The sequence below is a fragment of the Sebastes umbrosus genome, chromosome 12 (genome assembly GCF_015220745.1).
Source record: "Sebastes umbrosus isolate fSebUmb1 chromosome 12, fSebUmb1.pri, whole genome shotgun sequence".
Classification (NCBI taxonomy): Eukaryota; Metazoa; Chordata; class Actinopteri; order Perciformes; family Sebastidae; genus Sebastes; species Sebastes umbrosus.
The window spans coordinates 15,019,856-15,041,855 of NC_051280.1; the positions used below are offsets into that span (position 1 = coordinate 15,019,856).

At 40.4% G+C, this 22,000-nt stretch overlaps 1 protein-coding gene across 2 annotated transcripts in view; it reads right to left on the reverse strand.

The window, feature by feature from the left end:
* The window catches only part of agap3 (ArfGAP with GTPase domain, ankyrin repeat and PH domain 3), a 150,498-nt gene extending 128,957 nt beyond the window's left edge, over nucleotides 1–21,541 (reverse strand). Inside the window, exon 1 of one of the 2 annotated variants that reach the window (XM_037788459.1) lies at nucleotides 20,654–21,541. In XM_037788459.1, the coding sequence (XP_037644387.1) occupies nucleotides 20,654–21,026 (373 nt within the window). In that variant the 5' untranslated portion in view covers nucleotides 21,027–21,541. The remainder of the gene's footprint in view (nucleotides 1–20,653) is intronic. The other variant, XM_037788461.1, reaches the window with a different exon arrangement.
* Nucleotides 21,542–22,000: the final 459 nt, after the last annotated feature.

Genomic DNA, 22,000 nt, shown 5'->3' on the forward strand with positions numbered 1-22,000 from the left:
GATCCAGAAAAGACCTACGACATCATCAGTACTGGCCTGGGGGTATATGCTCCTCTCATTTCACAGAGCATATGTCAGAAATAAGAACACTGGAAATCTATTCAGTACAGAAACCAAAGGGTAATGTGTGTTTTTTGCACTCGATTCTTCAGCAGATTAGAAAGCCAAATCAGTCAAGGGGCTTATGGGTAGATTGGCTGCCTGCACATTGAGAAAAATATCGTGTATCAAGGCAGAAAGTAAAGCTCTTTGGGCATTTGAGCTCATGAAAAGCAAACATTTTGGTGCTACCTATTCAGTCGCTATTGAGTCCCCTGCACCTGCTGCCACACACAGATGTCCAGATGGCGACGGCCACAAAGCACAGCCTTACTGTTACACAGGTACTATTTCACAGCTGGCTTTTAAAACTACTGGAGGGTGCGAGGGCAAGCAGTCAGGGCTTTGTCTGTTTGGGGATCCACAGAGCAGACGGTGAAACTCCCAGTACGGCAGGCTAGCTAACCCTCAAATTAGGTATGCATCCATCCAGGTGTCGTGAAACAAACATTATAACGGTACATCCTGATATTTAACAATATGCTTTTTGAGTGTGAGTTCATATTGGCCTGGATTTTGAGGCTTACCTGCAGAGTTGCACGATGTTGGGAGTTCATCAAGGTGGGCCAAAGGCAGCGAGGACATGCGGGAGAGGAAACAAAGAAAATCAATGAGAAGTTCAATGGATGTTAAGCTGAAAATAAATCAGCTCAGACCTCGGTGGGTTACTCAATAAAGCGATGTCTTCCATTATTATATCACTTTATGTATTACCTAATCTAGTACATGACCCCTGAGCCCACTTACTGACATACCCATCACATCCAAAGATACGTGACAAGCATTATATTTCATTATAATCATCAATGCACATGTCAAAAAAATCTGTATACAGCTGATATTCTGCAAGATTTGGAGACTTCTCAAGGGTATGCTGTCAACAAATATCTTGTCATTGTTTATTCTGGTCCGCTCTTCTTATTTGAGCCAATATGATCCCAAGTTTGACACCTTTCAAAATAAATTCTCAACCAACCACCGGATAAAGTTTTGCCATTCATTAGTATAATAATCAGTGTGTTCAGTTGACGGTTTGTTGTGTTGACAGTTTGTTGACATTCGCTTGTGACACTGCAAGCTGTCTAAGGTAACTCAATAAAAAGAGTTGAATAATGCATCTAAAATATGAAATGAATAATTCATGAAAACATCACAGAGAAACACAAGTTGTCAGGAGGATATGATATGACGGTTGACATTTTCTGTAAGACGGCAAAGATAAAGCCTAAGATGTCAGACGTCAAAGCTTGTAGTGATAGATGCAACCTTTTTGTTGCTAGGCTTTGTGTGGTTATGTGTCATATTTGAATAGCAGCATTAAGTGAAAATCCAATATTAGTATGTAATTTGTTTTTGGGAGAACTTGGGATTGGATGATATTCCTGTTCAGCAGCATCACATCGAAATGATCACAGACATCCGAGATGTTCCTTATTGAGTTTAGATCATCTTTAGTGCTGTTCGATCTCCAGACGGCAAAATCTGCTGCCGACCAGATGCTTAATTCAGTTCAGTTACTCCATCTACCCCGTCTATTCAAGCCCCTCGCTGACCTGAGAGAAATAGGTCTGACATAAAAAGAAATCTCAGAGAAAGGCCACTGTGCAGACATGTCAAAACACTTTTTTGCCCCTGCGCTGCATTTACAGTAATTTTCTCTCCATCCAGGTCTGACAAAGGAAAAACCCAGTACAAGTTCAAAGCAACTAACAATCACACCTGGAGCTCAGCTTCCCATGCAAAAGTTAACTTTGCTTCTCTACTGCATGAATGTGCAGAACATGATTGATATTGGGTAACAACATATAAACGTTTTTTAACATTTGGAATCCTCATGTGCGAGGGATCCAACAAAAATGTCGGTTAGAGTGGGCGTTATTTTCTCCAGATGGACACAAGAGGACAAATTATCCAGGATATTCAAGTAAGAACACAACCGAACGAGCCTTCCATGTTGAGGAGGAATTAACGTGTGCAGTGCTTCTTCTTGGTTGGACTCTATGTCCAATAACTCATAGTCATCAGAAACCACTCCATGTTTGGCTTTGCAGCAGCTATCCCCGTACTTGAGTCAGTGCAGGCCGAGGTGTTGCATTGCTCAGCACGGGTCATATGCAACCAGAGGAATTTTCAGTGACTCATCAGCATACCAGTTAATTCACACAGTGCATCATATAATAGCTCGCTCAGTTCCTCCTGCGGTCGAGATGGGTTTTGAGACACTGTGACCAACAAGACGTATGTACCAGAACATTTAAGCAACAAGCCGTGGAATAAAAGTGAAACCAGTGAACATGAGGTGGTGAAACATATCCTCATACAACAGTTCGTATGATATCTTATGAAAAGTTAGTCCTAATTTTTCGTGCGTTATCCAGCAACTTGTGATGCACGTTTCAATTTCCGCTCAAGTCTTTTCGAAATACACTTCCACCTTCACAGGAAACAACTTTGTTAGGTTTAGGCAACAAAACTCTTAGTTAGGGTTAAAATAACACCAGAAGTGGCCTAACTTAAAGTACAAATAAACTTTGACCTTTGGTTTCTCAAGGGGTATGAACTCCGGTCTCCTGGGCGAAGTTCCAGTGTTTTTCGACCCACCTCCACCACAACCTCCTCCCTACGTGGCGTTTGTCACTCGTTATACGTCCTGGTTCACAATTACGTGGATTACATACTAATTGATTTTGTGGGATGTATACATTCTTTCTCAATTAATCATTGTCTATAAAATGACAGAAAAGAGTGAAAAATGTCCATCATACACCCAAGAGCTCAAGATGGCATCTTTAAGTTCATTGTTTTATCCCAACATGAGTCCAAACTTCAAAGATATTCAATTTACTATCATATGACAAAGAAAAACAGCAAATGCTCAGCATCAGAAGCATAAATTTTGCATTTTCTTTTCATAAAAAGAGATTAAATAGTCAAAATAGTTGCTGTTTTAATCAACTGATCAACCAATTGTTTAAGCTCTAACAGATGCAGATCCGGTTGAGTGGACATGACTTGTAGTCAGTGTGAATGTGTTTGTCTGCAGTATGCAGTTGTCCAATGACTGGCTACTTTTCTACGCATTCTTTACCAAGTGCATGCTGGGATGTGTTCCACTAATTAAATGGATATAGAAAGTGAATGAATTCATGTTTAAGGGTGACTGGAAGGTCAACATGTGATTGCACAAAGTGCACTGCTGCAGACAGAACTGCGTGGATGTTTTAGAGAACAACTACTGCGCTGGATTATCCCATCTATCCAAATATACCGGACCAGTAGCTCAGGCTCAGATAACCTCAGGTCGACTCGCCCTCTGGGGACTCTATCTGATGAGATCCGATCCCGTCTTTGTCAGAAATAAGGATGTCTAGTCCTGGACCGGCTGCTAACAAAAGGGGTCTGGGCCAGCAGTCGGTGCGATACAGGGTAATTATCTGCACAGAGGCTACAGAGATATTGAGAGGATGGAGTAAAAAAAAAAGGAGGTTACAATCGTAGAAAATGGTATAGATTGATTTTGCCAGACAAGCAGTGTTAAGAGGCTTCCTGGACTGCAAACTCACCCCACAACCCCAATTCCTGACCCTCTGTCACAACATGACACCGCTCTAATACCTTGTCCCTACCCGCCCCCACAAACCAAAACTCCCATTACTTCCATCTCCTCGGGGTATTGCACTCCACAAACACCCATCCAGGTCAGGGGCAAAGGCCTATGTGTGTGGGGAAATATTCACACATCCAGCGAGGACCAACCACAAGCACACCACAAACACACATACACACTCACACAGAACAGAGCTACTCCAGCCACCTACTTGTGTTACATAACACACGCCACTGCCTACCCATCCACCGCCAGATCTACACTACACTCAGCCACCAACGGAGATGCATCACCAACTGCAAAAGTATGCACGAAGCACTTCTCTGCCTGGAAGACTCACGAGGACAGGTCCTCTGGGCTGCCGATGCTATATGACCCATTGACGGGTGTAAACTGAGATTTAACTCAGATGGACTTTTCCCCAAACGTGACATCTGACAATCCATGAGGGTTGAGAGCGTGGCCAAAGGATTTGTTTTGAAAAGTGGACCACTAATCGTGCCCAAGCTCTCGCTCGCCAGCCCACTAAACGTAGGGTCCTATTTACTAAAAGCCCTATTGGCATGAGGAGACCACAGGAAGATTTGTTTCATTGTGTAAACAGACAAAATGTAGCTTTGAATTAGCTTGGGCCTACATTAGCTGCCAATTTTTTTTTATTTTTTGAGGCCAAAGCCAGAAATCATGCCAGATTCTGACACAACAAAAGATACCTTTTTTGGAGCGGAGGGTCTCTTGGAGCCAAATATGTGAAAAGCCACAATTTAGTAGTGTGAATATTTTCAGAGAGGCCCTACACAAACATTAGCAATGTGAGTTATCCCTTGCTTTAAACAGATTTTTTTGTGCAAGTACTTGTAAACTGGACAGACAGAGTCCTGCAAGTCAACAGCACAGTGCTGCTAAGAAACCACTTTGCTGATGAAATAAATGTCCTGCGAAATGGACACAAATGGCTCACTATGCTTTAACACAGCAGCAGCAGGGTGCATCTCTAGACACCAGTTGGTCCAATTTCACAACAGAATGGGCCCCAGAGCACAACAGGGCCCGAGATGTAAGTGTCATAATTCCTCCTTTTTAGCCGTACAGTATTTCATTCGAGGCCAGCAGTTCGTTCCAGTACGCGAACAGAAAATCTAGGAGAGAGCTCATCTTCTGAGAAAACGGCGTCAGGCTGCTGAACGGTGCACTTTTTACGCCAGACTCCTCAATGAGGGAAAATCTCATCATCCAAACCAGAGCTGCTGAGAAAGCTGCACTGACACAGTCCTGAGCAAGACTTATACCAACGGCTTATATCAAACGGGCACTGCAGAGAGTCCGTTCACACAGAGGATGATACAGCCGCTCAGTTTGCAGCTTCGTCTCATATCAGAAACACGATGGCGCTTGGCGAACACTGTAGCATTCTGGTAGCCTTTTTTCTTCCAAATCTCCATAGTAACATCGCTTCTAACTGGCAGGCTATTAAGAATACAACTCTTGTGAATGACTTCTTCATATTTTATTCACTTCTTATGTTTGCTGTCAGCCCTCTTGTGTCCTGGCATTTTGTGGTTTGCTATAATTTTGGCTGAACCTTGAGATAAATGTGCTGTCTTGTTGCCAGGGGCTTTTTTAAACACATCAGGGCAACTCTCCTCACACTCATCTTCATGATTTATACATATGTATACAAATACTGCAGCAATGAAGTCATTAAACTCCCTACACATACAGAGATTTTAACCAGTTTGCCTCTGGAAAAGTTAGAAAATGAGTGTGCAATGATAAACTTAGACCCCTAAAACCACAAGGGCATAATGCATTAGGGTTATGATTTATGCTCACCACAAGTCGTTATTTGCTTGCCAAATGGAAACAAAATGTATTCAGGCTTTAAAATGTTCCACAGTTTTAAAGTATCATCTCATTAATAATGCAGCTATCAGTTATGGGCAGCATCTGTCTATGCACCACTAACAATAGGCTCCATTCAAACACACATATTAGAGCATTAGAGCTCTCGGAATCACAAACTCAGACATGAAAAGAGTGCACAGCCACAGGAAGTGAGTCTTTACAGCTTGGAGCCGATGTCCTGTGCTCAGATGTCGGGTCCAAAATGGGAACTGGGATTGTGTTCCTAGAGGGGTTGTTGTACATGCAGTTCACATACCCCACCACATGACATGTGTCCTGGGTCATGGCCAGGGGGGATTCAGCAGTTGGACAACTTAAGGTTATTCCAGTCGGGGAGGAAAGCAGGAAACGGGGGTATAAACAGTAAATGGGGGGGTCACATTACGCTTCCTCTCCAGTGATTCCCACAGAATAAAACTTCACAACAAACCCTCCTCGGAGTTTAGTTATGAGTCACAAACACAAGTGATCAAAATATCGCTGCCGATCCAGACTTAAGCTGAATAACAGATGCAGATACTTTATTAAGTGCCCACCGTACAAAAAAAATCTCACTGTTACAACTATTGACATGTATTTTCCCACAATCAACGACAAAATAAACTGTAAAACGAGCAGCTGGCATGTTGCCTGAGTGAGTCCTTTGAAGGCAGCGAGCAGCACAAGGCCAGAGGACATGCCACAACACCATCAAAACAATGACATCTGCAAAAGGAATGTAGGACCTGGGTGATAACGCTCAGCTGGCACATGTTAAACAAGCTGCACTGACAAGAGGGCTAACCTCAGAAAAGCAGCGCTGACGCTTACACTATTTTCAGTTCGATGAAAATGAACTGAGGAGAAGTGGTATGATGTACAATGAGGATATTCTATTTACAGCCAAGTGTGAGAGCAAATGTCAAACTGCTGCATACACACATCTAGCCTTTGCTACAACAAACACTCCACATGATTCTACCCAGCGGCAAGAGATAAGTATACAACTGATTTTATCCTCACAAAACTGGTTTATATGGCTTTTTAAATCTTATTTTTTTTTTTGGGGGGGGGGGGTTACACTCAGTAGTAAAACTACCAGATAAGAAACAACAGAGCCCTTCAACATTAACTTTCGTGAATAACTTCACCGACCTCATGCGGAAACAAACAATCTCGAGGAGACACGTCCTTATAGATTGAAAAACTGTGACATGTCCCTGAGCTATTAAGGGAAATGCACTGATTTTCCACGGCCCTGAAACCTTTAAATAGTCTACGTGTTCTCAATTATAGTTCTCTCCGACAGCAGGAGTAACTGTCTTCTACAACAGTGGTCTTCAAAATGGGGTCCAGGGACCCCCATGAGTCCTTGAGAGGGTTCCATGGGGTCCCCAGTAAAAATGTATTTTCAATATAAATCCATCTATAAGTAACACAATGACACAATGTATGACTATTTTGGTCATGGGTTTTCATACATTTTTCTGTAATAAAATGCAAAAAATCCTGACAAAAGAGTAATTGTTTTTGTGATTATTAGGTCTTTGATTTGTCCTCCTTTTAGTGTTCCATCCAACACTAAAAGCTATACCTAGAATAGTGTATGCTGCAGTATTACGGCCTCACATACTGTAGGCCACACTTCCTGTATCCGGCATTTTCCTCTTCAGTGAAGAAAATGTGCTCCCAGAGGGCCAGAAAAGCCCCTGTATGAGATTTCTCTTCAAAGAGCTTCTTTTTCCTAAATAATCGGATAACTAAAACAAGATCACTGCTTGCTTTTCTAAACAAACAGTGTTTCATAAAAGAAAAATGCAGCTGCGCTCCAGGTTGATTCTTTGTCACGATTCTCCATTCATCCCTAATTAAAATAAATCTCCCACAGTTGAATTTCTAGAGACAAACTGGTCTCCGATAACCATTTCTATTCTAAGGACACTTCATTCTTCACCATGATCCTCCATCCATCCCCAACCTGGATGAGGCCAGAATCTTCCCACAGTTAGTCACGGGACTGCTGGCAGGCGGAGGGGACTTGGAGGCATATGCGCCTTTCCATCTGTTGCTCACTCACTGCTTTCCAAACCCCTTCCTCTGTCAGCAGCCATCTGCTTCCAGCCCTACCCCACTGGCAGGAAACATGAGCACTTCCACCATAGGATATGGATGATGCACACACAAAAAAAAAAAAAAAAAACAAGAGCCTATGGCAAATTTAATTGACCACTGTCTCAGCCGTAAAGAAACAAAAGAAGATGATGTTAATAGAGGAAATTATAAATATCACACAACCTTAGATGTGGGGCTGCAACTAATGAATATTTTTATTATCCATTTATCTGCCGCTTAGTTTCTGGATTAATCAATTACTTGTTTGTATATGATGATTTGCAGTTATTTTGATAATAGAATAATAATTTTAGTCATTTTTTAAGCAAAAATGCCAAGCATCTCCTGGTTACAGCTCCTTAAATGTCAAGATTTTATGCTTTTCTTTGTCACACATGATCAAATAAATAAACTGAATATATATATATAATAAGTAAACTGAATATCTTTGGGTTTTGGACCAACTTCCAGACAAAACAAGACATTTGAAGACATTTCACACTTTTTTCTAACATTTTATAGACAAATCAATTAATCTGGAGAATAATTTGCAGATTAATTGATGATGAAAGTAATCTTTAGATGCAGCCCTAAGCGTTTGGTCTATAAAATGCAGTGGGCAACTCCGAGGTCTGAAAAGTGAAGCCAATGCTGAAGTGCCTTAGCCAGCAGGGGGCGAAACCTCTGGTTGCAAAAATAAGTCTGATTGTATAGAAGTCTATGAGAAAATGAGCCTACTTCTCACTTGATATATTACCTCAGTAAACATTGTAAACATGAGTTTATGGTCTCAATCGCTAGTTTCAAGTCTTCTTCAATACAGCATGATATTCATTAAGTAAATTATGGTCCCATTTAGAGTCAAATAGACCATAAAGCAGGTGATGCTTTAGGGCGTGGCTACCTTGCGATTGACAGGTCGCTACCACTGCGTTGTCCGGTCTGGGAGTTGTTCGTGTTTTTGTCTTACAAATTTAACCCTTTCACAGTGTGTTTTCAGTTCATGAAAGTTAATTATAACATTTTAGTCATCTAAAAATGTCTTATCAGTGTTCGGTTGTACTCAGCCCCATCTTCTCATGTCACTTCTCGTTGCAAAAAAGCCAAGATGGTAATGGCCAAAATACCGATCTCGAGTCTTCAAAATGGCAGTGCACAAACCAATGGCTGTATATAAGAAGTGCTTTAAATATGTCTCTTATAATAATGACTTCAACTGAAAAAAATCATCTCATTGGTTCAGCTCTACTTAGATGAAAAGACTACGGTGGTGGTGTCCTTACTATGGTCAATTTCAGAGTATATTGTACATTATTACAGCATGCTGTCTCATCACCATATCACATATACTGCAGTTCACAGTCATTTTTAATTCAACTGTAGAAGTCACATCCTCTCAATTGGCCATACTAGTTATAACTAACTATAAATTGTCCCTCCAGCAGAAAGAGAATACCATCCATAATGCATCACCATATATCCCCAGAATTTAGTTTTCTTCTTTCTTTCATCTATATCTAACGACGCTGCTTAATGCTCAACAGCCACAGATTCATGTATGGTAGGGACAAGCACTTATCTCTTATTCTGTATTGAAAACCCAGTGATTCAAAACGACGTGAGCTCAGAATTTCAATGGCTCTTCCCTTCAATAAAACATTAGATCAGAACTACTCTACACCACCCATTAACAATGTCAGCATACGACAGAGACAAAACAACCCTCTACTTTCTGCTCACAACAGATTAGGGTACTCTAAATTTTTCCTTTAAATAAAAAAAAAACCCTGACCAGCTCACCCCCGCCGCTCCACATTCAGAACACAAGAAAAAAATTAGCTGTCCATCAATGGGAGAGAGAGAGCCTTTGTTCAATAGCACAATGGAGGACATTCTGCTGTGGAGGATAGCGTCACATTCAATAAGCCAATGCTATGGTGCTGCAGCACAGAGAGGACAGCAGGGCTGATGCAGAAATGGCACTCTGACCCCGCGGACCTCCCGGGCCTTCAAACCGGAGGCTCTGTTTACAGCTCGCCAGCTCAGCTCATCTCTGCTGACCCATGGTCAAGAGTCGGTTGTTAAAATGCATTTCAATGGGGATGGCATGACGTTCTGAAGCTGCAGATGAGAGAAAACTTTGTAGGCTAATCACTAAACAGGGAGTCTTTTGAGAGTAAGGCATATACAGACCCTGCATCTGTTTGGGGTAAAGTCTGTTACTACTACACTCCCGAGACTAAACCTGTGACGTATAGATGTGATGTGTGAAGTGTTTTTTTCAACATCGACTCTCAAGGATTAAACAGGGCTGAAACCTGATCCTTGCCACTCTCAGCTCAGAGGTGCTTCAGTTGCTAGAGATGCTGCAGAGGGTCTGACAATGCCCTCAAGTAAATGGGAAAAAAAGGAGCTTATGCTTTCATCAACGGCCACTTGGGCGAGTTGACAAGGGAGCAGCATGCACATTTCAGGTGTTTGGATTAATCCAGGTACATCACATCAAAAAGGCTCAGCTGAAAGCTTGACAGTGGCGTTGTAGACCTCTGAGACATGAGAAACAGCACAGGAGCTCTTCCTCCTACAAATAAAAGGTTCACTCTCTTCTCCAGTACAGATACAACTAAAGTGAAATTTGTATTTTAATGGGTAATCTGTGTTTTTTGAGGAATAATTACTGGCAGCAAAATAACAGACATCCTAGAGGTCCATCGGTCTAAGATGCATGCCATTTACTTACAGTGATATCCTGGGTTTAATTCCAGTATTTGCTGCATGAATTTAGTTCAAGACTAGTCTTGGCCTTAGACCCGGTCTTAGATTGTCAAGCCAGACTAGTCTGAGTTTGTCTGTTGCATAATTATTAAGACTGACTTAATTTGAGGTAGGAAAGCTACTTCTGAGATCTTTGTTGCTATAGCAACAATCTGTTAGGTCAATTAGCTAACTATTTATCCTCTAATTTTAGCTAATTTTTAGCCAACTATCTCAACTGTTTGTCCATTACTTATAGCTAATTTTTAGCTTTTCTATCTCAACTGTTTATCTATTACTTTTAGCTCACATTTAGCCAACTATTTCAACTGTTTATCCTTTTCTTTTAGTTAATTATTTCAACTGTTTCCCCGTTACGTTTATCTAATATTTACTATTTCACTGTTTATCCATAACGTCTTTTTCTAACACCCGTTGGATTTATGCTGTTCACGTTTTGTGTTTTCTCCCAAACTTGTGCTGTCGCTGTTGCTTCCACCTTTTTCTCTCTTTTGTGAAGTGTCTCATTTCACCCATAATGCATTGCATGACAGGCTATCTAAGTCAGTCTTACATTAGTCACTCATAGGGAAGCTCTATGCAACAGGTAAATTTAAGTGTCTGTCAGGCTTAAAGTTATATTTAAGACAAAGGCTAGGTCAATGTTATGCAACTGGCCAGGTTCTATCTTGAAAAGGCAAAAAATGCCAGAATTACATTTTTACAATTGATTTAAAGGAACAGTTTAACAGGAAGCAGGGGGAAAGCTAGCCTGGCTTTGTCTGAAGTTCAAAATCACGCCCACTCACACCTCTAAATGTCACCAATTAACACATGCTTTGTTTGTTTTAACCCATTCACAAACTGATATGTAAAAATTACAATTTGAGGTTTTACAGAGAGTTATGTGTTGTAACTATCTCTTGATATACAATAGTCTTGCCGTCACCAACAATTTTAATTTTTACCTTTCTGTTAATGTACAAATTAAACAATAATTTACATTAAACCATATGTAATATGTTAAATGTACTATTCAGATTTAGATTATTTTGTTTAACTTTGTAGAGAGCCAGGCTAGCTGTTTCCTCCTGCTTCCAGTCTTTATGCTAAGCTAGGCTAATAGCCTCCATACCAGAGAGACATGAGAGTGGTGTCAATCTTCTCATCTAACTTTCAGTGAAGCATATTTCCAAACTATTCCTTAAGAATGTCAAATCCTATTGATCATTTAATCCAAATTGTATTTGCTCTTTGTATTAACAAACTTGATAAGGTGGTCCAAGCTTTTTTGTATTGCAAATATGTAGGTTTTGTGGTTGTGGCATAAAGGGACTGTTATTTTAACTTAATGCTGCTCACAAAATGCTAGAAATTTGAGATGTTATAGATAAATGCTTCAGAATAATGGGAAAAATAATTAGTATCTATGAATTTCTAGAGATGCAAATCTAAGCGTTTAACCTATGCTTCCTTTGTGACTCAGTTTGTAGAAAAAAAGAAAAAAGAGCAGGCCATAGTTGGGCCTCTTCCATGCTTCACAGATGTATTTATGCAAGGCTTTATTTAGGCACAAGATCTACAACTAGTAAATACTTACTGAGCTACTCTATAAACACCAGCATTCCACATTAACAGCAATTTATATTGACATACCGTGTAAGCGACACAGCTGGTGGTATTGACTGACATTTCTAACTCTATAACAGTTTCCAATCCATATTCACAGATACGGTTTTGAATAATGAGCACATTGTAAAGACTACACTTGCCAGAAGTAGCAGCGGCATTTCTCTGACACAGATGGCCCACAGTGACAACTGTAAACCCTGTTACGCAGATCAAATTCAAACCCCACAACTGCACACACATTTAAACCGTTAAACCATTACAACTCATTGGAAAACCTTCGTAAACCCAGCCTGTGTTTTCATGTTCAGAGAATTATTATTAATCAGGACTCTATTTATCATCGTGATTCTTGAATTAAACTAAAAAAGCTGTATTATTCATAACTTCTGCTACATCACGACAGCATGTGGTCAATGAAAACAGTGTTAATTAAGATAGTTCAGTGTTTTACATCTCGGTGGTCGTGAGGAAATAAATCCCGCCTCAGCAGCGACGGGAAGATGCATTATCATCATTCTCTGCTGGTGATTAGCAGATGAGCACTCTGCTTCATTCTCCTTGGCAATTGACTATACAAGAGAGATGCAGTGTGTACCACGGAGCTGCTTAGGTGCCTCACAATGCCTACAGAGAGCTGTGAGGGTTCAGTCTGTCTGCTTTTTGTATCTCTCTGTGTCGTCCCTATTGCTATCTGAGCGCACAATGTCCCATTGTGCCGGCTTATTAGTCCTTTCTTGAAATCCCAAGCACCCCTCTTGAGTAGCAGTGGATTTGGGTGACTGCCCTTGCTCTGACATTGGACTCTCAGTTGGAAATATGGTTGTCAGCGTGGGCTTCTGCAGTTTTCCGAAACACGGTTATTGCTCAAGATGCAAGATAACATTACAGCGATGTAAAACCAAAGGAAATCTCCTCAAAATACACACGGGTCAGGAATCACAACAGGCTTTTGAGAAGGTGTGATGCCACTTTGAGGCTAAAATAGCAGGAAGGAGTCAAACATTTACGTCACCATGTCCATCCCGGACCGGTGCAACTCTTGCCGTTTGCTATATCACACAGTCTATCTGTTTTTTTGTACTTCATATACCTGCATACATCCACATATCTTTTCAATTACCTACAGAACTCGAACTAGAAATCGAAAGAACATTATGCAAGTTTGATAAGAATATAAATTAGGGTAGCAATCAGCACTGCAAATAGACCCAAAGTAAAGTATTCCCAGGACATAGTCTTGATAGTGGAACACTCCTCCACATTGAAATGAAAAGCTAAAAATATAACCCGAATCACTGTTCAGATATCATCTCTGCAGCTGTCTCCATATCTAAGTGATCTGGATTTTATTTTATTTACATACGCTCACATATTTATTACCCCCATTCAAATCTCTGACCAAATCCAAATAGTCTCCAACTGTAGTTCAGGGTGTAAACAGCACAAATCTAGTCAATAAAAACCACATTTAGATATAATATTAGTTTGTTCCTCTGAGAAATGAATCTGTTATTTCAAACAATTCATTGTGGAGCAAGGGCATGGTATGTAATGTCTTGACAGAGGAGGGTAGGGTTTTCATTAGCTTGTCTATGTGTACTGTGCTGTACTTACTTCAGTAAGTACAACATGACGCACGGCCAGAAACTGGTTTGTCCAGTCGTGCACAGTACATGTTGTGCAACACTGGTGATGTACATGAACAGCTTTTTTCTTATTTGAGTCCCTTTTTTTTTTCTCCCTTTCACAATGTGTGAGTCAGCAGCATACTGGATGGAGTTTGACCTGATATTAGTTCATCACTGTTGCGGTGCAATCCTCAATTGGATATTTTTGGCCGACAGCTTAAAAACTTTGGTCTGCAACAAACTTTCTGCAGCAGCATCAATGTCACTTCAAGGTGAGGCTTAAAGATCGCCACTGGCAAGAAGACTAGCCAGTTTTAATTGTGATGATTAACAAGGCAATATCAAGAGAATTAACAGATTTGGCTGTTAATGAACAAGGCACAGCTTGACCCGTTTCCTCAACAACCTTTAGTTTTTATCAGATTGCATATATTATATACTTACATTTTTTTTCCATGTATATAATAATTGTTCTCTTATTTTGTTCCAGTTGCGGTTAATTCTGTCCTGAAATGCATTGTAGTCACTATGTGTACATTTTTGCTCTTTATTGTCCGTTATGTGTCCGTCAAGTTTCAAAAACTACTGAATTCCACACTAACATGCTATTTAGTATGCTAAAACAGTATGTGAAATATTTTAGTATGTCCAAAACCTTAGTATGAAACCAATAGTACACAAATTGCATACTATTTCCGGTGAAATATTACAGTATGCAACGCTGGACACTACGGCGGCATACATATCCAACAATGCAATGCGGTAGTGACGACAACATTCATAACAGACGTTGACGAACAGCTCTGTAACGTCAATAACGCTTCAAATTGAACTGTAAGTATACGATTTCACTTTGCTAGGCGTAATATACACTTTACATTAATTCAAACTTTGATTCTCACAAATTACCGTTTTGGTTACATGAGGTTGGCACGGGTTACCATGGTTACACGTCTCCAACCGGCACGGAGGCTCTCAGGAAGTGACGACGTAAATTACGGAAAGAAACATACCACTGTACACAAAAGTATGTTGAACAATGGTACACCCATTGGATATATAGTGCATAGTATGCGATTTTGGAAGAAGCCTCTCTATGAGCTGGTTGCTCACATTGAGTTGAGGCCCAGGTCTAGACTCATTCCCAGACTAAAGACACAGATTTACTGACACGGCCATTGAAAGCACTTTATGGATTAGGCCAAATGGTTGGCCAGGAAATTGCACTTTTCAGTTTAGCCTGATTGATAAAGCACCGGTTTGCCACTCTAGCAACCCCACCATCTAATCCTGAGGATTTTAGAGTCATTTTAACATTACGGATGTTCCCAGTCATTCGGGTCACAGATCATAGACGTTTTGTGACTGTGATTACCAACTAGGCAAAGTGGACAACTGCCCCCAGGCCCCCAAAAAAGTTCCATGCAGGTTCACACCCAGTGCGTTTTTGGACATTTGATTGCTTGCAAATTTGTTTTGGAAATGTTTCCTCAAATTATCACAAACTGACATGAAACCTTGGGGCAAGGTAGTATTCTAGGATAGGAGCACTGGTTGGTTTCTGGGCCTCTGTGCAAAATCTATTGAAGCTGCCATCTATAGTGTGTGCAGTGTGTACTGCACCTGGTGGGAAATTGGAGGCCTGGGACCCCAAAACAGATTACCCTGCCACGCTTATCCAAGCCTCCTGGATTATTAGCGAATCATCTTCCAAGACTTTAACAGTGAATCCACTTGCCAACCACTTAGCACTTCTCTATGTTTCTGCACTGCCATTTTGCTTGCACATTTCCTGCTATGGTAATTCTCACAGCTTCTCATCAATTACACGCCTGTCTAATTTAGATCAGCTTCAGTCCTGTATTCACAAACATTGTTTTAAAAAAGACATAAGAACATTTTTTTTATTTGGAATTGCAATATGAATTGGCACCCTGACTATCAATCACTGCAAAAGGAACAATGTGAGGCAAAACAAACATACACAAAAACCTGCATGGCGTGTCATCATCGTATAAAGGTCTTATTAAGCAACAAACCAACAGGAAACCTTAGTAATAATGGGAATTCATTTTGTATGGGCTGTAATTTATATTCACTCTTTCTTCAGCATTTTCAGCTAAATGCATGAGCCACTGGTTCCTTAGCAACAGACTCTGCAATGATGCAAGATTGAAGAGGAACAGCTCTGCAGTTCCACAGTGCAGGTGAAGACAAGTCGGCCAATGTCTCCTGTTGCAGCTCTTCAAAGCCTCTCCAAGTTACAGTTATTAAGCCAACTGCATCTCATTTAACGGCACGAAAAAGCACCAGAACGCACATCAAAGCTAATGCGAGGGACACCAAAATCTGTTATGCCTTCTGACATATGGTGTATGCTTCCAAATATCAATTCAACACCATTCTTCAAACACATAACGTCAAAGTTTACCCCAATCAGGTTAACAATGTGCTCAACAGACTCATGAATAAACGGTTACGGGGAGGATACTTTGCATTTCTGCGCCTGTTTTGTTATTCAGCAGTGGATTTTTAGCTTTGGGGGTTAAACATTTCCCAGAATAACATTTTGTATAAGCCTGCAGGTGTGAACACAATGTCACAACTATCACTTTTGTTTTTATTCCCAAGGATACCCAGCCAAATACAGATGATGTGACATCCTAATCTCAAACATCAACAATACGCATCAGGTTTAGCATGCAGAATCACAAAGCAAGGGTTTGTTTCTAATCTTTATGCTAATGTTCAACAATGACACAGAAACTGTCAGGAAGTTGCAGTAGACATTAATGCAGTCCGTGTCATGTTTTGAGAGCAATAAAAAAGTACAGTAGCCTTCAGACATGACCCAATATTCATGAACTTGTTGGCTAACTCGCTAAATTCTAACACACTCTCTCTTCTGGGGGTTATGAAAGGGCATTTTGGGAAAAGAAAATTCTGTAACTGAAGTCGACACAACAGCTTGAAGGAGAATTAATTCCATAAAAGTGAAGTTCAACACCACAAACTTACTCCTAGAATGCTTTTTAAATGTGTAGGACACCTAGGTCTGGAGAAAACATTTGTATTTGTATCCAAACAGATTTGTGAATAATGCAAGAAGCAATAACCTTTCGGTTTTCAAGAGGTACATCTAACAGAGAACTCATAAAAGGCTCCAGTGTCGTCCTATCCAGACACAGTATAAAGACATGCCTTCATTGAGAAAATTATGCAACAATCCTGAAGGCAACAGAAATACGGAGAATCAGGTTGAACTGAGACACCACAGGGCCACCAGTTGACTATTTTTAAACGAGGATGACTTTCATTTCCACTGTGATCTGTCCGAAACCTAAACCGGATGACACATTTAGATCAAGGTAAATGTCAAAAACTCAAAAATATCATGTAAACAATCAGCAAAAGCAAAACAAAAAGTACAAAATCTGTCCCTGCCTGCTGTGTCATTTACAGATAACATACCAGAATATCCCGAATCATGTTCAGTGAATTCAGTAGTGAATATTGTCAAGATCACCTCTGACAATCCTGAGGTCGGTTATAGGTATATCACCAATCTAAAACCAACGTGTCAATATCTTCCTTAAAGCTCCATTAAACATTTATTTTTTACCATTCAGCAACATTTCCCATGAATCTTTGCCATTGGCATGCTGTCAACACCTCATGGGAGCTGTAACTGTTGAATGCCTACAAAATGCGAAATTTTTTGTTGAAATGACAAAATGCTCAAATCGTACTGCCCAGTACAGAACTAATAAACAATACAGTGTTGAAAATATGACCTTGCATTTACCTCTCACTCTTTTACTCATAATTTCTGCCAAAAAGCTGGTTTCACTGATACTCTGTATATTTCCTCAAAAAACGCTCATGTAGGTGTATTCTAATGATTGCTGCGTTCAAGATAAACTGCAACTTGAGTCCTTTCCTTTGACCAAATTCCTTTGAACTGCACGATATGAGGAAAATCTGCGATGTGAGATATTGTTCAATATTGCGATGACGATATGACTTACGATAAATAAACAAATATTGAAGTATGCATATTAGCTACATTTGTCAGCCTGATTGTTTAGAATTGAACAATTTAAATATCATTAGGCTAAATGTGGTTTCTAGAGCAGCAACAGTAATGTTTACAACAGCAAAGTCACTATATGAACTCTATAACATCTCACTAGAAACAGCGTGATACTAACATTACGGTCTTTAGCTCTGGGGCCCGTTTATACCAGGTTTTGGTAACCATCCCTAAATAAAATTATTTTTCTTAACAATAGCGTTCCAGGCAGTCTTTTGCGATGTGTTATTGCTCATGTTCATATCGCGATGACGATGAGAATACGATTTATCGGTCAGCACTAATCTAAATCTGAATGCTACCAAAGGCAGTATTGGAACCGGTGGTGTACATTCAGCCAGCTGCTGTAATCCTCCTCCAGACCCCTGCCTGCTGACTTTGATGGACAGCACGCTGACTGCTGTGTCACACACTGCCATTGATTGGATACACGGGTGGGTGAGTAGCGGAAAGAACCACACAAGAAACCTCCACCATAATTTAAAGACGTTCACATCTGACAGAGCATCACTTGGAATTTGACAAGCTGCTGTAGCTGGTTTACAGTCATCCCTCCTCTGATCAGGTAATAACATCTGAACTTCCAGTGTGTGTGTGAAGAATATACCCTGCTGAGTGGCTTTTATAACACACCCAATGTTGTCCATCATGCCAATCCCTATCATTTCTCCTCTCTGCAGCCTTATGTGCCTCTGCATTGTTCAGGGGCAATCATTAGTTTCATGCAACATGTGACTTAACACTGGCTGCCTCTGCTCCAACTGGTTCAAAATGAAAATAAGGTCAGACTGTATAGTGCATGAGACAGCAGTGTTATCCCTTTAGGAAATTAAATTAAACAGCAGATTTGTTGAGAGGCTCATTACAATGTGCCTCTTGAAACATGTTGTTGTTAACACTGCAGAGTATATGGAGGCAATTCACTCCTGGAGGAGCAGGACTATATGGGACATATGGCTACGCCCCCAAACCTCCAAACCTCAAAGTGTGATTGTTGACACTGTGTGTGCTATATGCGCCTATGACAATGTGTACCTGATGATTTAATGTACATGAATGAGCCAAATAGTTTTTAAAACACCTTTCTCATATTTTAATGATTATTTTGAACAAATAATTGTGAAAATTATATATAAAAACATGTATTTTAATGTTAATCTGAAGAGAAAAAACCTGACATTTAGCTAATCGGAACACACAAAAACAGCAAATTCCAGTATAGAATATGCATTTTCTGCAAAATAAAATGATGGGACCTATTGACTTTTCTGTATTAAAAGGTCCCATATTATAAAAAGTGAGATTTTCATGATTTTTTATTATAAAGCAGGCGTAAGTCCTATATAAATACTGTGAAAGTATCGAAACACTCAATCCACAGGGAAATACACACAACCCGAATTCAGAAATTGTGCATTTGAAAAAAGCCGTTAGGATTTCTGTCCATTTGTGATGTCACAAATATACAAAATTTAGACCATCACACGGTTTTAAACATAAACATTCTAAATATGTTCCAGTTTATTTCCTGTTGCAGTGTATGTGAATGACATCAGCTGACAGGAAATAAACATGGACCCAAGCTGAAATTCTGTTGAAATTCTGTTGAAATTCACTAAAACGGAGCGTTTCAGACAGAGGGGTAAATACAGGTATATTCAGACAGACGGTATGAGAAAAATAAAGTGTTTTTTTTAACATTAGAGCATGTAAACATGTTCTAGTAGAAACACAAAATACAAGTATGAACCTGAAAATGAGCACGATATGGGACCTTTAAATGAAAGAGAAATGTGCCCTGATATAAAATTGACCATTGCTTGAAGTGAATATTTAGTAAAATTGATAAATACAGCCCATGGACACACTGTAAACAATTGCTGTTAATTTACAGCAGGATTTCAACAGTATTAACCTGTTATTGCTGAACTACAATGCATTCTTAAAAAACAGCACTTTACTGCTGATCAACTGTCTAAAGTATCATCAGTAACCGTTTCATGCAGTATTTTTTTAATTCGGGGACCTGATCTGCACATGTGAGGCTTGTACATTGCACATGATTGTAAAATCAGTGAATAGCTTTATTGTTCTTCACTCACATGTTGTTATGGTTTGCATTCTGTGCTTGTAGCCAGCTATAGACAGACATTTTGGGAAATGTGTCAACAAGTCTATTATAGCCTTTTTCCTAACAAGTGCCTTTAATTGTATTTAGTGTGACTATCCCTATGTCTGTAACCTGATAAGTCTATTCATCTGGGCAAAAAATAATGTTTATTAAAATGTATGTAAAAAATACAACTTAAATAGTGCATTAAAACAAATCAGTAGGATAATGTAAAAGAAAGGAGGAAAAACAGCTGTATAATGTATCTATAAACAGTAAATTAACTGTAAAATACTGTGAAATTAATACAAAAAACTGTATTTTTCATTAACAGTACAAAGCTTTAAATTTCAGCGACAGTATAATAATATTAATTTTACAGTAACATAAAGGAAACCCTGCTGCCAGTTCTTTACAGTTATTTTACTGGGAAAATACAGTGCATGAACCTGAAAATGAGCACGATATGGGACCTTTAAATGAAAGAGAAATGTGCCCTGATGTAAAACTGACCATTGCTTGAAGTGAATATTTAGTAAAAATTGATAAATGGACATGACATGTACCCCTAATTATAGAACTACATACCCTAACCCAACCTCCAAACCTCAAAGTGTGATTGTTGACACTGTGTGTGACAATGTGGACATAAAAGGGAAGGGTACAGGAGACCCCCATACCTCCCAAAACCCTCCATGAATGAAAACCACAGAGGAAACCCTCCCCTTACTCACCTTCAATGGAGATCACATGCTCTCGGATCTGGTTCTGCAGCGCCAGGTCATCGATGCGCTCGATCAGGTCGTAGATGGCGTAGATGTTCGGGTGGACGGACTCGAACCGGTGGATCTCTGCCCGGATGGCGGCTGAGTTGGACAAAACAAACTGCTGAGAGCCCGCCGAGCCCGATTGGCTAGCCTGGCCCGAGACGGTCCCCGAACCGAACTGACCGGCTCCTGAGCTCGCAGACGATCCGGATCCGAACTGGGACGGGATGGACTGGGGCACCGGGACCGGAACCGGAGCCGGGACCGTGCCTGGAGTGGGCATGGCCGGCTGAGACTGCTGCGAGAGACCGGACACTGGCCCGCTCGACTGGAAATTCATTTTTTTTGGACTGAACTCGCAGAACGTGCAGACTAGAAGAGACTGGAGCGATGAACAAAAGAAAGTCCGCGCGTAACTATGGTGATGGTTGTTAGGAGAAACGACGGCGCATCAATAGTTAGTCGCCAAATGCAACAAAACGTAGCTCATATTATTACAACTTGATTCATTTTCCGTTATGTGGCCATCAGATCTGTCCAGGGCCCCTTCTCTCTCTCTTTTCTCTCTCTCTCAAAACCCGCAATGCCTACTACACCACTAGGACACTCCTCTGTTGTTGGTCAAACCCGTTTTTTTTTCCTCAGCTGCTGCTCTCTCTCTCTCTCTCTGTGTTTGAAGGAGACAATGGGTGCTGGAGAGGCTTCAGCACGGCGCCCTGCTGGTCCACTGCCTTCACTTCACCGCCTTGTTTTTTCTGCTGCTGCTGCTGCTGCAAATGAAATAGCGTTTTAGTCCTTCCTCTCTCTCTCTCTCTCTCTCTCTCTCTCTCTGGGTCCAAGTGGTCCCTGCCCAGCGCCCTCCTCCTCCTCTTCCTCCTCCTCCGCATGCTGAAACGTCACCCAACACGTAATTGTACTTGAGATGGGGGAGGGTGTGTGATTGGATTTTGGTGGAGAGGGGGAAAAAAGAAAAATCGCAACGTGCACATCATTATAATAACCTACCTGACAGTTATGCAACTGCAAAAAAAACAAAAAAACTGGCTGCTGCAAGATACACACAAGCAAGCAGATACTGCAATTACATTAGGATTATTAGCCTCTATTATAGATCTATTATATCCCATGTATAGGCTTATACATTCACACTTTCACACATGCATGCATGCGCAATATTGTCTTTTTTTTGCACCAGTATCAATAATGACAAATCCTCTTATAACTCTTAAAATACTCCATGGTTATGTACAACTTTATATCTTAGACCAGATGTGAGATTCAAAACCCACAGCTGGCACACAACAATGGCCAAAT